Here is a 19,042-nt window from a genome sequence, read left to right as displayed (position 1 = left end):
CCTTTTCTCAAAACTGGGCTCCAGTTCAAGTTTACTTGTAAATCCTGAAAAACTTGCAGGTTGATCTTGAGTTGTCTATCACAGAATGCCAGAGCCCTTGTCAAGCTCCATTTTCCAGCCCTGGCTGCTCCTCCACACCTCAACCAGCTTGTTTAGAGCTAACCTGTGTATTTCTCCTCCAAGCTGGAGCCTCAAATAGACAACTTCTCTCTTTCTCTCCAAGTTTCAGTGAGCTCCACAGGCACTCACACTGCTCACAGCAGGATTAACTTGCAGAGGGTCTTGTTATATAGTTGTAAGTAGCACAGTAGATTGCAAGCTTTGAATACTTCTTAATTAAAAATCATAGCAGTATTTCCTCTAGAATCTTTTTCACTTTTCAGCTGTTGCTCAGTGTATTAGTACTGATTAATCCAGACCTTATAGTATTAGGTGGGGTGTCAAGCATTGCACAGTTCCATTGCCATTCCATGTGTTACTGTTGTTGGAACTATTTGCAGCTATAATTATTGCCCTAAGAAGCTCTATAAGCATCAGAAATGAGGCTTACAGAAAATAGTACTAATGATGAAAGAAACATTCCCGTGTAGCCCTTTAGTTATCTATTTATTAATTTACATTATCATTTCCTGATCTTCTGGTCTCCTTTTCATTATATTAAAATGGTACCTGTGAGTAAGGGGTGGTCTTGTTTATTCTCACCTGCTGAAACAATTTCCTCTGTGTGTTTGCACAATTACTTGCACCCTTTCTTTCCCACACCAACATGTCAGTACTTTTCTGTTTGCCCACTCCAGAGGGTTATCCCCTGGGAGAACACCTCTTTCCCAGCTCAGTGCACACAGCTTGCTCAACAGGCCCTTGGGGGCAGCACTGCTGGGAATTTAACATGAACACTTTCCTGCTGAGAAGAGAATAAATGGGCATATGCTTGATCCTTCAGGTAGGGAAGGAGCCAGGTGAGGCATTCCCATCTATTCTGGAGGGGTGTTGCCAGTGTTAATCCATTACTGTGCTGCCCACTGCAAAACCGTATGTGCTTTTGGGCACAACTAACTGAAGAACATCTGGTTCCTGGTAACTCAGCAGAGTTTAGGCATGAACTTGAGCCAAACTTCAAAGTCCTATCAAGGAGCAGAATCAATGTTTTTGTTCAATATTCATGTTCATAACTAAATTGATGTTAACTTGATGCTGATAATGCTACTCTTAGTGCAAAAGTGCAAAAATGAGGAGCTTTATCTAAGTAATTTACTAAGATAAATTATCTAAGTAAATTACTTTATCTAAGTAAATTTCTTTATCTAAGTAAATTTGTCATGGTCTTGTCCAACCTGTTCACATCTCTAGCCCCTTTCCTCTGTGCATTTCTCCAAGACTTTAATCCATTCCCTGCCATCTTTCTACCCCAGATCTCCCCACAATCCATCTCATGTGAAGCAGGACTTTTGTGCCACAGCCATGACTGTGCTGGTACCCTTGACATCCCCATGGGGAAGCAGAGATGCTCAGCTCAGCAGCTACAGGTAAGTGCCCAAAGAGGTGCCACTTCATGTGGCAAAACTGCCAGGTCTATGGAGACCAACAAAAGCTGAGCTATAGATACTCTTCAGACAGTTTGAGTCTAAAGGCCGCAGAACCATTTTAGAAAATGCTATTTCAAACTTGCATCCAAACCCTGATGAATCCTACGTACCTATGGGTAGGTGGATAGGTGAAGACAACTGGGAGTTCTTCCCACGAGCTCCCAAGTGCCAGCTCCAATCCAGAGACAATGTGGATGAGTGACTGCATGCTTTACAGATTGCAACTGAAATATCGTGCTGGCTTTGAGCCCAGGCAATGTGAGCCCTCAGTTCTTCATTTGTGCATCTCAGTTTTGATCCCTTTGCCACCTTTAAAACAGAGATCATCACTTTCCTGTTTTATAGAAATTGTTGTGAGTTGATACATTCAAGATGTGATCCTTAAATACAAAGGATGTGAAAACAAAATGAATACTGGGTCTGCTCTTTCATTTTCACCTGTTGAACTAAGTAAATATATTAAACTATAAATATGAAATGACATAGAAAGAAAAAAAAAAGAAAACCGACCCACAGATCAAAAAGAAAATCAGATTTGTCACTGAACTTTTAACTGCTTTAACAAATAAGCTAAGAAATATTTCCCTGGATTACTCTCTACATTTACACCGAGAGCGTATAGTTGCCACAGAGACTGGTGTGCGTGAACAAACGAAAGGAGGGGAGAGGCAATGCGTCCTGTGGATTTCCAGAGGGATCTGAAATGAATGACCGGGTTAGCGGTGCGGCGGGGCGGGGGTGCAGCCCGAGGAGCCCCGGCCGTGCCCGGCGCGGCTCCGCGGAGGCGCTCGGGGATGCTGCGGGCCCGGGACGCTGCTGCCAAGGGCGGGGGCGGCGGCCGGGCCGGGCGGGCTCCGCGGCGAGGGAGAGCGGCGTTTACAGCTCCATCCATGAGACGCCTTTTTAAATCGCAGCCCAGACTGGTGGCACACGGGCCGTGCGCGGAGAAGGGAGGAGGGGGCTGGAATTAAAATAAGGCACGAAGCGGTTTTAAAAATAGCGAGCGGGCTGCGCGGGGCGGGGCGGCAGCGCGGCCCCGGGGCGGCCCGGCCCGGAGTTGCCGGGAGCCTTGTATGGAGCGCGGCCGCCGCAGGGCCCGGCCCGCCCCCGCCGCTTTCCCCGCTGCCGGCAGCGAGCGCGGGAGCGGCGGCGATCCGCCCGTCTCCAACTCCATCGCCTGCTTCCCTCCCTCTTCTCCCAGGAGCCGCCACCCCGCCCGCCTCTCTCCTCCTCTTTCTGCTCTGCAATCAGTGGAATAAATCAGGGAAGGACGCGCGCACACACGCAGAGTGGGATCTGTTACAAAAGTAGCGCTGATGGCGGCGGATCGGATGGAGCTGGAGCTGCCGCTGGAGTAGCAGAGAGTGGAGTATCTCTCGCTCGCTCCTTTTCTCTGTTTCGCCTCTTCTCCCACTCCACCCACAGATCTCCATCGTTTCTCCTCCTCCCCACCCTCGGCCGCGCTCCCGCTTTTCCGCGCATCTCTGGGCTGCGCCTCCTGCGAGGGGGCGGGTGGGGGGAGCGGAGGAGGCTTTAAAGAACCACGGCCCCCCCCGCACCGCCACACACCGTAATTGAATTTATTATTATTGCCGTCTCGCCGACTTGGGGAAGGGGGATCGATCTTCGATCAGGAAGATGGCTGCTGGCTGGCTGCTGCTCTTTATCCTGACACTTTTCCAGTCCGTGGTGATGAACCACTCCTCGGAGGGACCCTTCCCCTCGGCCACCACGTAAGTCCCAGCGGGGTCCGGGGCTCCGGGGCGGGGGCACGGCCGGGGCGGGGGCGCTCCTCGGCTCCAGAGATAGCGGCGATACAAAGGGAAATATAGTTAGACCGGGCGGAAAGTGAAGATCGGGAAAAATTGTAGGTTTTCGGCAGCTTTTGCTTGGAAGAGTCAGGGTAGCCGAAGGTCCCGCCGGGGCGGTCGCGTTGGGGGAAGCTCCGGTGACGGCCGGCGGCGGGACTTTTGAGGTAAAGGCTCCGCAGCGGCTCCCAGATCCACCCCGTCAGGTCATCCTGGTGGAGAAGAAAGTTTCGAGTTACACAGAGTCCGCCCCTTCCTCCCACAGAGGTTATTCCAGCCCTGGATGGAGTTTCAACGCTGTTTATAAAAAAAAACCCTGAAAACTTTGGCGATTCGATGCAAATGCCCACGCAGGGCGGATTTCGTTGCCTTTCCGCGGCCGGGAGCTCCGAGCCCCGGCTCCCTCCTGCCTGGCCGGGCTCGGGAATGCCGGGGCTCCACGGGGTCCTGCCCGAAGGGGCTTTCGCACACAGTTAAAGCCACACAGCTGGAGATGTGTTTCCTTCAGCCTCGGCCTTGCAGATCGTCGCTTCTCAGAAATATCTTGGCGAGAGCTGAGGGATGCTCGCGGTGCGCGCAGCTCGGGTGCCTTGCCTGGCCCTGAGATGGAAATCTTTAAAGCGCTGCAGAATTATTAGCATGAAAGTGTTGCCCAGAGCGGTGCAAAGATCAAATAATAATGATGCAATAAAAGGAAGGCAATACGTATTGAAGATTCGCCTACAGATAGGGAAAAAAAAAAAATCCACGAGAAAGCACTATGTGATCGTGTTTTTTTTCCTTTTTATTCTCTCGCCTCATTATTTTTATATTCTTTTTGTTTGGTTGGTTTTTTGAAGCACTTACCTTAGTCCCCGAATCTGGGTTAAAGCTACCAGTAGGTAACTTTTAAGTGGATGACTCACTTTGATGTATTTTACATAAGAAAAACAGTGCTAATGGTATTCTTTCCTTATTGTTTAAGGCTGGGTAGAATTTATTGGTGTCGCTCATCCTGGGCAGAAGGATGCGTTGCAGTAATTACCAGCAATGCATTTTCACCAATTAGTACTGCTGGTAGGTTGTTATAATTGGATTCAGTTCTGAGTATTGGTTCCATCGTGAAAGACTCAAAGGGATGCTCGCACGGTTAAATGAAAGGAACACAAAGATGTGATACTAAGATACACTTAGTATCCTTTAAGTTGAATAAATACAGTCTTCCATTGTAGGGAAAATTATCTTTTAAAACATTCTCGCGTTGCAGTGTATAAAGATGTGCCATGTAGAAGCAAGAGTAGCAAAATACAAACAAACCCAGGGCTTTTTAATTCATTGTTTTCTTGTGTTTGAGCTCCCGTATTTATGATCTTTTGAGCTCTGATATTTACAGTTTCTCATTGAGCTGCTAAGGTTATCATACACAACTAATTACAATTTATCTTCTAGGTGGATTTTTCTGGGTTTAAAAGAGAAAGAAAAATAGAACCCAGTGAAATTAAAATAATATCATATAAAAAGAATATATATATAATTTCAAATAGAAGTCCAGATTGCTTTTTAACATAAGGATATGTGATATTCTTTTAAAACTGGTTTTGTTTCCCCATCTATTTTTGTTAATTTCTTTCCGAATTCACCTTTATTGATGATAATAGAAATTGACAACAGTGAAACATGTAACTACAATTATAAGTATACCTATGATAAAGTAATTCAGAATATGTTAGTCATCAACATATCTGTGTTCTGCAGAATCTACTTGCTTTTTACTCATTGTTATTCCCCTGAAATACTGCAGAAACAATCTATAGAGACTGAGCATCCCTCACAGTACTGTTTCTCCTTTGAAATAGCATCAAAGTGCAAGCAAGGCTTAGTTTGTTTAGAAGGCAGCACACAACAGGTTGATGCAGGGAGAGCTGCTTAGCAAAAAGTAATGATGTAACAGGTGAAGGAGAAAAGATTTTTTTTCAATTCTTTTTTGAGACTTGACAGCAGCGTTTCACTTCTTACTAAAAATTACAAATGGGGAAGAACAATGAGAAGTGACGCAAATGCTGTTAATGTAAAAGATATTATATATTAAGAATATTAAAAATAGAAATTAAAAAAAACCATGGGAGAGGAGAATAAAGGAAAGAAAGGATATGAATAATTGAAGAACTGGAGGTTTGCTGGTATTCTGTGCTTAGCTACCTGCTTTCTCCCCATTATTTTCAGTCTGTTTTTTCTCTTAGTGAAAAAGTTGGTCTGAGGAAGCAAGATTTCCTAGCTGTTGTGAAAAATGTGCATATTCAGGGCTGTAGAGTATATGGTTTCTTCTACAACTTATTATTGTACAATCACTTTTCCTTCAGTCACCTGTTTCTTCTGCATTAATAAATATTTTAACATGTGCTTTTACTAAAACATTCAGAAGTCACTGTCACCAATTTAATATTATAGAAGTATGTAGTATTCTTAGCAAGAAATGCTGAAGGTTTATGCAATGCCTGTGTAATAGAATCTCAGTAATTTGATTAGTTTTAATTCTTGGATAAGGCAAAAAGGCCCTGGTATGTTTACACAGCAATATATAGAGAATTTCAGGTGCAGGTTTGTGTTATATGAAATGGTGGCATTAATTTTTCATTGAAAGTCTGTGCAGGTTTGCATGCCTTGCTTCTAGTGTTGAAATATTTCACTGCAAATACTGAAGGCTGTCCTTTAATGAGCTATTAAAGTATAGTAGTAATTGTGTCTTGAACTGAGCCACCGGGCTTAGCTGCTGATTGATGCATACTGCATTCCAGATAAATGTATTGTATTAGTTGTGCCATGTGTTAGGGATCTGTTTGTTGGTACAAGATACCATGGTCTTACTTTTAACACAGCAACTCCAAGTCCTTTGATTACACCTGCAACACAGCAGATATTTGGATGAGAATGTTGTATATAGTACTCCTGGCACTATACCAGTACTGCCATCACATTATGCAAAGCACTTCTTTTTTGTAGCCATATATATTTATATATTTATTATCTGTACAGACTTCAGAAAAAACATGCTGTTAAATATAGAAGGTTTATATGTTGCCTGATAAAGATAGTAGAAATCTCAGTTTATTTCTCTTCTTTTCTCTGTACTGCATCAAGACAGATAGTCTTAAGTTTAAGTATATCTTGTAATTCCTGAGTATCCTTTTGGCACAGCATGTGTTGATATTGTTACTGATAGTGAGTAATGTACTACATAAAGATACACATTCTCCTTTCTGATAATAAGCCTGTTTGTACAGATTAAAAAATAAAAAAAACCCCAAACTAAGCATATCTTAATTTTTATAAAGCTACAAATGAAGCCTTTCAAAATCAATGGAACTGTTTCTGTAATTACTGCATCACTGTGGGTATATCCTCATGTCTTTTCTTTTTATTCCCCTCTAATTTTCCTCTGCCATTCCTTTTTTCTCTTTCCTTTATCTTTAACATTTTTTCCTCCTCAGTTATTTGTTCTGTATGTATTTATTACATTAAATATTAAAATCAGGACAGATCTGCCACTTACATAATTTGGTGTAAAACATTGGTGGATAAAGATAATATAAAAATAGTATACATATGAACGTATATCTGTATGTATGCAGACAGGACATTTTTAGAAAAGAAGCTGTGTATTCCCAGTTTTTACTTGCATGAATCATCTTTACTGTTTTGGTGTCATTAGGACAACTCAGGGAAGTCTATATGAGTCATATGAATTAAGGCTTGCACAACTGGGACATTCATATTTTTGGCTTCCTCACATGGACCTAACAAGTGTAGGTCCTGCTGAGAATGGGCCTGGGCTTGGGCTCAGCATCATTTTCTGTGTGCCACCAGTGACCAAAGGTTGATACATGACATTTATGAAGTTTTCTTTTCATCTGTTTCTACTGTCAGTCTTGGGGATTTTGAGACCTCTCATATGCATGAAATCCCATTTATAGCTTATAATCTGTGGTAGAAGAATGCCAGTTTAGCTGTTGATGTTAATTAGAAAAGACTGCTGTATTAATGGATTATAAAATATCAGGCTCTTTCTCATTTAAAATTGTTTTTTTTCTCAACCTACTTAAAAATTTTCACTATTAGGAAAAAAATAAAGCACTGAAGTATACCTTCATATGAGTGAATTGGAAGGAGAGCCAAAGGATGTAATCTACTTAGAATCAGGGAAGTGCAATATCACCTCTTAGTGTTTTCTCAGCACATCTCTAAATGCTGAGCATTATGCAAGATGCTTAAACCCACTGATATTTTAAAGAATGTTGTTCCAAACAATTCTTCTAGTGGAAACATATTTAGAATAAGTGTGAAACAGCTTGTTGATTGGTGGTGTTTATTTTGGTGCTTTGGGGGGGGTTCTTTTGCTTGTTTTCTTTTTTCCTTTTTTTTATTGTTCTTGTAAATATGGTGGTGATAAATGCAAATTATTTGGATTCACAAAGCATTTTTCTGTTTCACATATTTTATCATCTAAATTGTGAAGGGCAATTTCTTTGTTTATTTCCCTCCTAGGTATTTATGCTGGAGCCTCAGAATGAGCAAATTCTATAGATTTACATTTTATTAAGTATGAAAATTCCGCTGAAAGCATCAAAATAGATCCTAATAATAAAAGATGAAATTTCATTGAAATAAATCAGCATTGTTGAGGTTCTTGCCATCTTTCATTTTGCAGTGATGCTATTTTCAGAACTGCATTGCTCATACCCTGCAAAATTATTTTATCCAAGAATTCAGCTGCTAGAAAGAGAGCTGGAGCTTGGCAGCACATTAGCCTGAAATGTATTCATTGTTAAATAGAAGGCCTGTTGTACAGATCTTAAAAATATTTATCTAGCAGAGCACTTTAAACTGATGGAAGCATGGTCAAGTTCTTGCTGCTTAAATGTTTTGTAACAAAGAAACAACCCAGAGTCTTGTTGCCCACTGGTAAGTGACATGGTTGTGCCTTTTCCCTTCTTGCCTTCTGCGAGAATCCCATGTCCAAGGTAGTGTTATCTTCTAGAGCAATATTTGATTTAAACCTTTGTGAGATAGGGATTGCAGTTTAGAAGCATTTTAGTAGAGAAAAATGACTCATTCTCTGTGTTGCTGACCATGGTAGAAGTAGAATTGAGCCCAGACTGTTTTGTGCTTCTTTCCAGCAGTACCCGGGCTTTTGATCCCCTGTGCTCAAGCTTCATGTTGTGTTTAGAGTGCTCATAAGGGCCTTTGTGACAAAAGGTGATATTTTTGCAGGCAGAAATTTTTTTTCTAGTGCCTTGTTAACAAATTTCCTTTAATAGAAGAAAAAAGTTACCAGAAAACAACCCTGGAATAAAATTAATGTACCAACGCCACAGTTTGGTAAAGCCAGATGCCGTAATTAATTTACATCTTTTACAGATGCTGAATCAGACTTCTTGATGGAAAGAATGACAGCCGTGTTCTGGTAAAAAAAAAAAAATAAACAAAAAACAAACCAAAAAGAAACAGAGCTAGCACCCTGTAGTACAGAGCAATAACTGCATTTGTGCCCCCAGCCCTGGGCAGTGCCTGTGTGTTCTGTCTTAGATCGCTCTTGGCCCTTTCCTGCATCAGCTTTTTCATTATCCCTACAGCTGCTGCAAGACAGGTATCAATGAATATTTAAATGATTTGCATTTGAGATTACAGTTCTGATTTATCTCTCTTGCAGAGTCTGTTAAAGAGCCTGATCCCACTCAAGTTTCCTCAAACATGCGTAGGGCAACTCTGTTCTGTAGGATCAGACCACAGGCTGAGTTTTGCATCAGTTGTGCCATTGCATACTTTAGCAAATTGGTCATTGTTTTTAGGGGGAGTTATGATTCTTGATTCTTCTTTCCCTCCTGATTTCCACTAGTAAGCAGAACTGGATTGAATATTGTTTGCAGAATATGACTTTTATGTTACACAGTACCTTGCATTGCACACAGTAGTGCTGTGAAAATACATAGCACTGATAGTGAAATTACTGTCAGCTGCGCTTCTCCTTCAGTAATGGTCATGGGTTGTATATTCTCAATTTAGGGCCAGACTGTGCTGCTTGTACCCTGCAATGAAGAAGTTCCACTGATATTCTCAGAGAAATCTGTGCAAGAGTGAAGATTTTCAAAATACACTTCAGCACTTTTTAATAGCTAAAATTAATGGCATGTGCCTGCAGCTATTCAGCTCAGGAGGGATTTTTCTTTTCCTTCTCCACTGCTTTCCAAACTATTTTTTGACCTACTCTGCTTCTAAGCAAACTCAGTGTTTCACACCTTCCTTCCTTCCCTCCTTCCTTTCAGACTTAGTAAGTTTTCAGGGTGAAATGTAAAATAGACTGTCTTTTTCAGCCACCCTGTGACAAGAGATGGCTCACTGTTTGGGAATGTTACACTAAGGATGGCAGGGAGAGGACCATGGTTTTTGCCTATGTCCATCCCTACAGCACCTTTCTCTGCATGCCAACAGCAAACTGATGACAAAGAGTGAATTTCTTCTCCTTGTATCATTTTTTCCTATTTATTTACAAAGTTTCTAACAAGTTTATGAAAATGATTGACATTATTTTGCATCAACAAATCAGCAAGCTTTTGCAGTTAATTACAGTAATTCAAAATCAGACTTATTTTTAATCTGAGGCAGGCCTGAAATAACCACAGAATGTGAATGTGAAGTTGTAGTATTGCTGACTATTATAAAAAGTGATTTATTGGATTTTCACCCTCTTTAAATTACATTCTCACTCCCTCTCATTGAGAGCTGGGTAGGGTAAGAACTCTAGGCTGATTTTGTAACAGATATTCTACATAGTGATTTAAGAATTTTTCTTTTTTGAAATTTCCTTTGTTTCTCCAGGACCATGAATGTTCATCCAGAAATAAAGAAAGAAGATGATTTTTTGAAAAATGTGTCCTATTGATTATATGAACTAAGAATAATTTTTGTACAGCCTTTATTAGATGTATCATGGATGTGCTTATTAGATTAGATTTTTCTCTGCATAAAATGCTTCAGTTGAAACCTGTGAGCAAAGTCTCTGAAATGTATTCATTATAATAACATCTGATTCATTTTTGGCCTGATTTGAAAAGTAAGTAAGAACACAAAGGAGTTGCTAAGTCCACAGTTTAGTTTTTGTAGCAATCAGATGATAAATTATATGTGAATTATTTAAAAGAGAAAAGCTAGACTTGATTCATCTAAACAATATTTGAACTGAAATGTTCCTATTTTCCCTGTGCATGTTCCCACCAGACTGGTCTTGAAGGTTAAAATGTTCCCCAGTGATATTTCTCCCACCTTTTACTTGGATTTTTATTATATTTTGATAGCAAGGACTAAATATTCTTCCAGGTAGGCATAAAAATAAGGTTACAAAAGATTTGTGGCTAAGGGTGGAGGCAATATGAAAACCTAAATCAAGTCATGCCACTGTTCCAAATTGTCACTATTAATACTGTGCTGCATTTTTCTCTATACACTAAAGTAGTCTTAAACAAACCAGTCAAAGGGAAGTTGTCTCCATTCTTGAAATGAGCAGAAATTTGCCACGCTAGGTATATGTTGACTCTTGATTAGAAATTGTCACCTTTTTTATAAGAGGGAACTGAGTCATGGGAGCTGTTCTGTCAAAGATTATTGAAGTGAAACATTTTGCAGTCTGAAATGGATGAATTGTGTTATCAACACTGCAGGAAGGAGAAAAGTAATGAAAAAGAGATGACAGGAAGTATGAATTACAAAATTAGGGTTCTTATTATTCCTTCCCTGAGTCTTAGAGGTCACTCCTGCACATGTAGATCCAATGTCCCATGAGACCAGTCAAAATGTTGAGGGATAGGTACAGCAGTCCACTAAAAGGCAACCTTTAATTAATGATATTCTGATGTGGACTAGTGTTGAGGATAATGGTTTATTTTGTAAATGGCTAAATGAAGCCTCACAGTAATCATTTTGCCCTGTGTGGATTGGGGTAGTCTATTTGGTAGAAGTCTTGTGTATCCTAAATACAGCCCTATACTGGAGACAGTATAGGGAATTGGGGAATGCTCTGCCCCTAAAAATCTGTTTTGTGAGTTTAATCCAGAAATGTGGTTGTTTCTTATGCAGATGTTTAAGCAAAAGTTCCCTTTTTTTTTTTTAGTATATGGTTTCCTTGCAGTTGATTTAAGTAGAATATAATACATAATATAATACATAATATACTATTCATTCATAAATAGAGTAGTTTCTGCAGAAGTTATTGAAAATCCACTTTGCCTGTTAGCCTGACTTGTAATTTTAATATTATTTACCTATGGGTGTAACAAGTTTTTTAATTTTATTTTTTTCAAAGATGGGTCAAAGTGAAGAATGATCCATGTAGGGATGGAAACCAAGTGTATTGAGCAATGAACCTTCTTGTGCCCTCATCTTCTGTTGAACGAATCCCATGTTAGGTCAATTAGCTGGGTGTGTGTAGGTTGGTTAGCTGTGTGTGTGTTTCCCAATAAAGGAAGTATTTATTGATCAGACACTTTTCTTAGATATTAATTCAGTGGCGCCAATTTTGTAAAAAAAAGACAAAAAAGAGGCAGTATACATTAATTTATTTAATCATAAATATTCTTTTTTCTTTTTCTAGGATGTACATCCTGAAATGTGTGTACCGTGGCTGAGCTTTTTATAATTAAGTTCCACTCTTTAGTATTTTCTGCCTTGCTTTATCTGCCTTGCCTAATTTCTCTAATTTTGTACCTTAGATTTCGATATTAATTTCTCTCAGTAAAGTAGGAAACTTCAGTATCTTACCATTTAGTCAGGCAAGGGTTTATTGTCAAGATTAATTTGTTAGCTAATGCCTCTAAAGCCTTCTGTAGTTGAAAAGTGCTGTTAAGCTGTTAAGCCTAATTTATTAAGATGTGTGTTTGCTATATTCCCACTTTACCTCAGAAACTTGCATGGCCAGTCCTTTCCTGGATGGATGATACCTCTGGTTTACCTGGTTCTCAAAGTGATTTTTTTTTAACAGAATCTTTGTAGAAAAGTCACCATCATATCTCCTTCTTTTGGTAACTTGTGATCTGGATATGTGGCAGAAGTTAATCCCCACGATCTGTGCTTCTTGGATGTACACAGATTGCAAAACATAAGCTGAGCAGCATTTTTAGAAACTAAGAGGAGTCAGCAAAAATCTGCAGACAGCATGGTGAGGAGAAGCCAGCGTGGTGTGACTCACGCCGGCGCCGCGCGCGCGGTGCGCTCCTTCGCCAGCCGTGCCAATTCCTTCCCACTGCGGGCATCACTGGGAGCTGGGGATCCTGCATCCTCTGAAATTTGTGCTGGGGATAGTCTGTAGGTGAAAAAGAGACCACAGTCAGATAAAAATACAGCGATACAGCAAGGCCTTGTGACACGAGCTCGTTAAGGTGATCTGCTGGTTCTTTCGCAGCACAGGCTACTGCTGGTTTTGTTCCACTTCCACAATGGAAATGACACCCACATTGTCATCCTGCTTGAATCAATGTGTTTAATAAAGCAAGATGTCCTGTTTCTATGAGAAAGATGGTAAGAAAAGTAAAGTAAACAGTATTTTTTCTGTTTGCAGACTAGTAGCACTAAGATGATCATCAGTAATCGCTAATTACCTGACAATCACCAAGACTCTAAAGATTTCAAGCAGGAGTACCGCAGATTTCAATGCAATTATTTTTGTTTGCTACAGCCAGTAGCAATAGAAGTTTAGTGGTAGTTCTTACCATTTTTTTGTTATTTACCAAGCCACTTTTGTTGCCTTAGCATCTTCTTGATTAGATTTTCTTCATCTGTTGTTAACATATTTTAGATTATGTGGTAGGCATATGAGCTGGGAGAGAATCACTAATATGTGCAGGAGCATATCTTAAGGAGATTTCACTGTAATATACACATGGGGAACAGGTTTGTGGTAATTGAAGGCAGAATCTGGTCTCTTTTGACTGATTAGAAATACATGAGGGATCTGTGCATGACTAAGAATATGTCTAGGATATACTCTAATGCCTTTGGAAATGGTTGGGTACCCAATTTCATCCTTCTTTCCAGAAGTGTAATTTCAGCATAATGAGTATCAGTCCTGTATCATTTGAATCCTGAGTGCAAGGATGAATCCACAAAAAATAATTTCTGATTAAACACATACAAGTTTCATTGCAACAGAATGAGTCATCACTTTCAAGGCCTGATTGTGAAAATTACATAAAACAAAATGTAATACATGGTTTTATTAGGCTTTGCAGAGGGGAATAGTAAGATATCCCAAGGAAACCATGTGTGATATCAGATGTGGTCATTTGTCTTCCTTTTAAATTATAAGCTCTGACACCCCTTCATTTTCTGTGCCCCACTGAGCAAGTGTCCATGTGAAAAGAAAGTTCTTAATGTGCTGGAGGGCACTGAGAAATGTTGCCCTAGATTAGGAAGAAACATGATTTTATTGAATAAAAATGTGGGATTGTAAGGAAGAAATACTTTCCTTTCCAAAGTACTGCAACATCTAGTAATGTTCAGGTTTGCTCTAAGTGGCTTTCTGTGGAGGGATAGAATGCAAGAAAATAAAGATAGTGCAGAAGGTAATCTCACACCTGAGGAGTTGCAGCTGTGCTGATCACCAAAGATCAGGAACAGGCCTGCCCTTAACAGCCACAGCTGTGTCCAGTAAGAAGAACAGTGCTACAAAAGAGTGGCTTAGCTGGGTGAGGAGAGAGCTGGAGTTTGTTGGCTACTTTGTGAAGAAGAAGGAGTCAGTGCTGTGAGGAGATGCCCATGAGGAATCACTGAGAAGGTATGGAAGATTTACAATAAGAGGGCAACAGCTTTCCCAAGTTACTTTTATTGTAGTTTTTTTTTTTTACGTTTTGGGTTTTTTTCTTCTTCTTAAGTGATCAGTTCTGGAGCTTAATTTGGAATGGTAGGAATGATAGAAATAATTTAATGTAACCCCTCATTATGCACAACTGAGTAATTAATTCATCCTTGGGTATGAAGTCTTGAATTTTTGGATAATTAGAATTAAAATCAGCAAGAAAAGTACAGACAAACTTTGTATTTGTTTCTAATGAAGCTGGCTTTACTCTGAGAAGTGATACTGATGCTTTATGGGGACATGAGGTGAAATTCTGCTATGGTGCCTGCTTTGCTATTAGGAGCACTTGGCCAGTGTCTTAGCTTCTATATATGTTCCTTGTACAGACACACTCTCTCAAAATCAGGATTAAAAGCACCCATCACTTCCTTGCATGGCTGGTGAGAGTTTTGCTCAACAAACTATAAAGAATATTGTAGTGGATGGAACATTAATTTGCTTGCAGGTATTTTGCTGATAGCATTTCTTTCCTTTCATAAGTCCATTTATTGATAAAGTACCTTTATAGCCTGCAAGGTAGTCTTGGACAACCATGCTCAGGTACTCTTGTAGGTATCCATGGTTCCACAAACACTTTGTGTATTCATTAGTGGTGCTTTCAGCGTTGCAAATACAGATAAAACATTGATTATTGAATATTTTGTTCCACACATCTCATGAACTGGGGTTCTATTTCTTTTTAGTGAATAGTGTTCTACTCAACAATTGTCCCATTACTCTCTGTGGGAATAATGTGCTTATAGAATAAAATGATGATTAATATTTAAAAAAGTCCTTTAGAAAAACTCTCTGAAAAGGTTAAAGTAAGTTATCCAGTTTTAAAGCTTGAACACTTGAAAGCTAGGAATAGCAAGATAAGAAACTGCCTTAAGCCTAAATTGTTGTTCTTATAATACCTTCATTGTGATCCTATCTTTATTTACAAAACCAACTGTATTTTTTTTTTTCTGAAAACCCCTTTCATTGAGAATATTACTCAAAATGCAAGCCCACTGTAAGCCTGGGGGATTTTGAAGATAACTTTGGTAAAGCTGCAAAGGACATACCTGGTCTTTTGAAATTTAAAACTACTAGGAACAGTTGCAACTACATGGAGAGAGGGTAGGAGCATCTGCCTTTGGGAATTTAAAGTAAACTATTAGCCAAAGCTGTTCTCTGAACTTAAAAGCTGTGATAGAGATATCCTAGTCAAAGAGGTGTTTTGAGATCTTTTTTGTATTGCTAGGGCCTTGTTTCACTGCTGAAAGAGAGTGCTGGTTGCTGCCATGTTTTGTATGATGTGTGACCTCAGTAACTGGTACAGGCTCTCACTGGGCAGGAATTACTTTCTAGCTGGAATTTTTTCTGAAAATTAGCAAACAGGAAGTATCAGCAAGATCCCAGAGAAATACTTGCTGTTCTAGTTACCCACATGGCAGAAAAAAAACCCCAAGCATCTCCTGTGTCTGGCTCTGTATTTTAATTGTGCAGTGATTTTTTTGAGCAACCATGTCCAAATTTAACCAATTTCAGTGTTTCACATGTTAGATTTCTTGTGTACCACATCCAGATTTCCTACACTGGTACTAAGGGATGTGTGTTTGGATGGAACTTACTCAAGGCTTTCCTAATGGCCAAAAAGTTCACCTGTAAAGCAGAATCATCTGCAATATCACTCAAAGGCTGCTTAAAATAGAGCAGTTCTTCATTACTTAGAATTAAACCTTCCTACAGTGTCTGCAAAGCAATAGATTAAACCATTTTTCTTAATAGAAACCCCTCCAAAAAACCAAAGATAAAAACACAGCAAAAAAAAACCCCACAAAATTTGGAGTATTTTAGATGTGTTTTACTCCAAAGTTCTTAAGCAAATATTTGCCAGGCAATTCTAGGCTGCACGAGGTACACAGTTTTGTTTGTTGCTGTGAAATTGAGTTTCTAATTCAACAGTAATTTAGACAGATTCAGTTTGTGGTTTGTTACTATGTGATTTGACGCAGACACACACTCTCCATGCAATGTTTCTTTCACCTGGGAAAATTGGATAATGAACTAATGAAGGTTTTCTTGGCTGATAATGCTGCCTGTTTTCAGAGCGTAGCAATTACACAATCTTTCTAGCACTCAATGTCTATCTAAACAAAATCAATATAAAAATAAGGGCTATTTGCAGGGAAGTATCATTATTTTACATTGTTTGGGTAGTTCTCTGAGAGTCTGAAATGATACAGTAAAGAAAAAAAAATCTCAGGAACTTTAAAGCCAGCAATCTAAAGACCACCTGATTTTTCTCTCAGCTCAAGTAATTCACCACTGCTTGTTTGCCTCTGTACAAATGTAATACTTATCATTGCTGCTTACCTTTTCTTTTTAGAAGAAAAGCTCAAGTCTATGCATCTCAAACCAAACTTGATTTAAATTTACATGGTTTCAAAGTTGTAAATTGGGCTGGATTAAAGCTTCCAAACTGTTTATTTACAATAATACCACAGTTTTGAGGTCTGATTCTTTTTTATTCTTACCTAGTTTTTTCCTTCATCAGTGAATTCTTCAAAGGGGCATGGAGAATTGCTTGTACAATTGTTTGTAATATGCTGTGTAAGTGCTGTTACATTTTTTGCTGTTACATATCAAAGCAGAATAAAGAGCTGAATTCTTATTGCTATTAAAATTGTGAAGGTATAGTCAGGCTATCAGCTACTTCATAAACTTTAGCCTCCAACTTAAGGTAAGGAAAATCCAGATTAAATATACAAAATGCCTTGACATTACAACTAAGTAGCTTGTGGATTCATTCTCCAAAAGCTGTCGTGGTGCTTCTGAAATGTTAAGCTTCTAAATTTGTACTGAAGAGAAATCTGAAAGAGCAAAAGCTCTCTTCTCTATTACTTAGGAGCTGGACAGTACTTTTTCCATTTCCCAACTTTTTTATTTTCAACTGGTGTATTTTTAAAAAAGGAAGAAACTAAAAACCTGTTCATTTTAAAGTTCACTTAAAAGGTGTAAGTATGAAATGGTGTTATGAGATGAAATAAAATACTTCTACACTAGTTTTTCAGACTTTTTGATCAAGTACTGAATTAGCTGCTTGATCTGAAGAAAATATTACTAAATGATGCTGATAAAACATTGCCTGGAAATATTTCAGGTCAGTTTGGACAGGGCTCTGTGCAACTTGTTCTACTTAAAGATGTCCCTGCCTGTTCCAGGGAGTTGGAATAGATGACCTTAAAAGTTCCTCCTGACCCAGACTATTCTATTATTCTATGTTTTTTTTTTTTTTTTTACATTATTTCTGAATTTTTATTTTAGTAGAAGATTTGTGGATTATTTTAAAGGCCTCTATAGATGTTATCTTTTTGCCAGTCTACTCCAGAGGAGCACGGTGATGTTGATTAGCTTTCACTTTTGTCTTAGGTAATGCCTTTTAGCGATATTAAGCTTGACCTTTTCCATTCTCATGCCATGGAAAAAAATAATCCTAAAGCTCCATGGGAATGGTCTGGACCCCCTGTTTTCTGAGTGGTGGTAAAAATATCAAAAAATCATAGAAATTATGTACAGAATATAATCTGTTGTGTAATTTTTAATATCTTTGGTGCATTTCTGGATCTGTTCTCTAATAGGGCTGAATCTGTGCTGTATGATTCAGTTTGACATGAATGAAGTGTGTCAGGCCAGGTGATTGAGATTTCCTATGTACACCTCTCAAACAGCAGCACTGCACACACTGTGTACATCTCTGTTCTCATTAGCACAATGCTTGAAACCTCCAAACAAAACAGACAGTCCCTGTATCACTCCAGATTCTGTGTGTGAGAAACCTGTGAGATTGAGGCAGAGATCCTTAGACAGAAGGTTTTTCAGGGAAACAGCATCCCTAGTAATGGTAAAGCAATAGATTTTATGTCTCCTGAGGGTTTTCCCTAATAATACCTGTAGGGGAATAAATAATGGCAGGGGTAATGTTATCTGTGCTAATGCCTGTGCACTAACATTATGCAAGGCAGCCAAATCCTTCTATCATTTTTTTTTCTCCTCTGTTTATTACAGTTATCAATATAGGAGAGACAAGGCTTAGTACCCAGGGGAATGGTATAATGTCTGTTGTAGATGATTCCATTAGTGACAGGTGGGACAGAGCAGTAGTTTGCCCAGTATTTACTACAATGCTCTTAGTGCTTTGTGAATGTACATTTTCACTCTTTAGGACTTCATAAAACTTCACAGATCTCTCATAGCATTGTTACACTGCACTTGTTTTTCCATGTGAATATTTCTGAACAGTCAAGCTGTGCAACAGGTAGGAAGAAAATATTTGTTCGACAGGGCACAGCTAATCTTTTTCAAGGAGCTACATTACTTTTTACACTACATCTAGTATGGACCCATTTTGTCTTCAGAGTGTGATCAGTGCAAGAGACTTAAATTTCTGTGTCTCAGTTTCAATGGAGTGTTGACAGCTGTTCAGGCTCACATCCCAAGTATGAGCAGGCTGAGATCCACTGCTTTGAGTGGGAGTAGCATGTGATATGTTGTAATTGTGGATACCTGTTTTGCTGTATTTCTCTGTGCTGGCAGTAATATTGAGACTATGCAGCAGTGTCATGCTTCCCCATTATGAAATATGGGACAACCAGTAGAATAGTCTTAACTGCAGAATTACAAAAGATGAAATATTAATTTGCATGACTGCCAAGGAAAAAAAACCAAAAAAAGCACAAAGAAAATATTTAAAAAATATAAAATGTACTTCAAACCTACATTTATAAAGTCCTTTTATAAGCTGC

At 39.2% G+C, this 19,042-nt stretch overlaps 1 protein-coding gene across 1 annotated transcript in view; it reads left to right on the top strand.

Moving 5' to 3' along the window:
- The first annotated feature begins 2,802 nt into the window (after positions 1–2,802).
- CACNA2D1 (calcium voltage-gated channel auxiliary subunit alpha2delta 1) overlaps positions 2,803–19,042 on the top strand; it is a 360,302-nt gene continuing 344,062 nt past the window's right edge. Inside the window, exon 1 of the mRNA XM_058804461.1 lies at positions 2,803–3,319. Coding sequence (XP_058660444.1) covers positions 3,225–3,319 — 95 coding nt within the window. The 5' untranslated portion in view covers positions 2,803–3,224. The remainder of the gene's footprint in view (positions 3,320–19,042) is intronic.

The sequence above is a fragment of the Ammospiza caudacuta genome, chromosome 5 (genome assembly GCF_027887145.1).
Source record: "Ammospiza caudacuta isolate bAmmCau1 chromosome 5, bAmmCau1.pri, whole genome shotgun sequence".
Classification (NCBI taxonomy): domain Eukaryota; kingdom Metazoa; phylum Chordata; class Aves; order Passeriformes; family Passerellidae; genus Ammospiza; species Ammospiza caudacuta.
The sequence above is the reverse complement of the archived record's forward strand: the minus strand, read 5'-3'. Positions and strand labels throughout refer to the sequence as shown.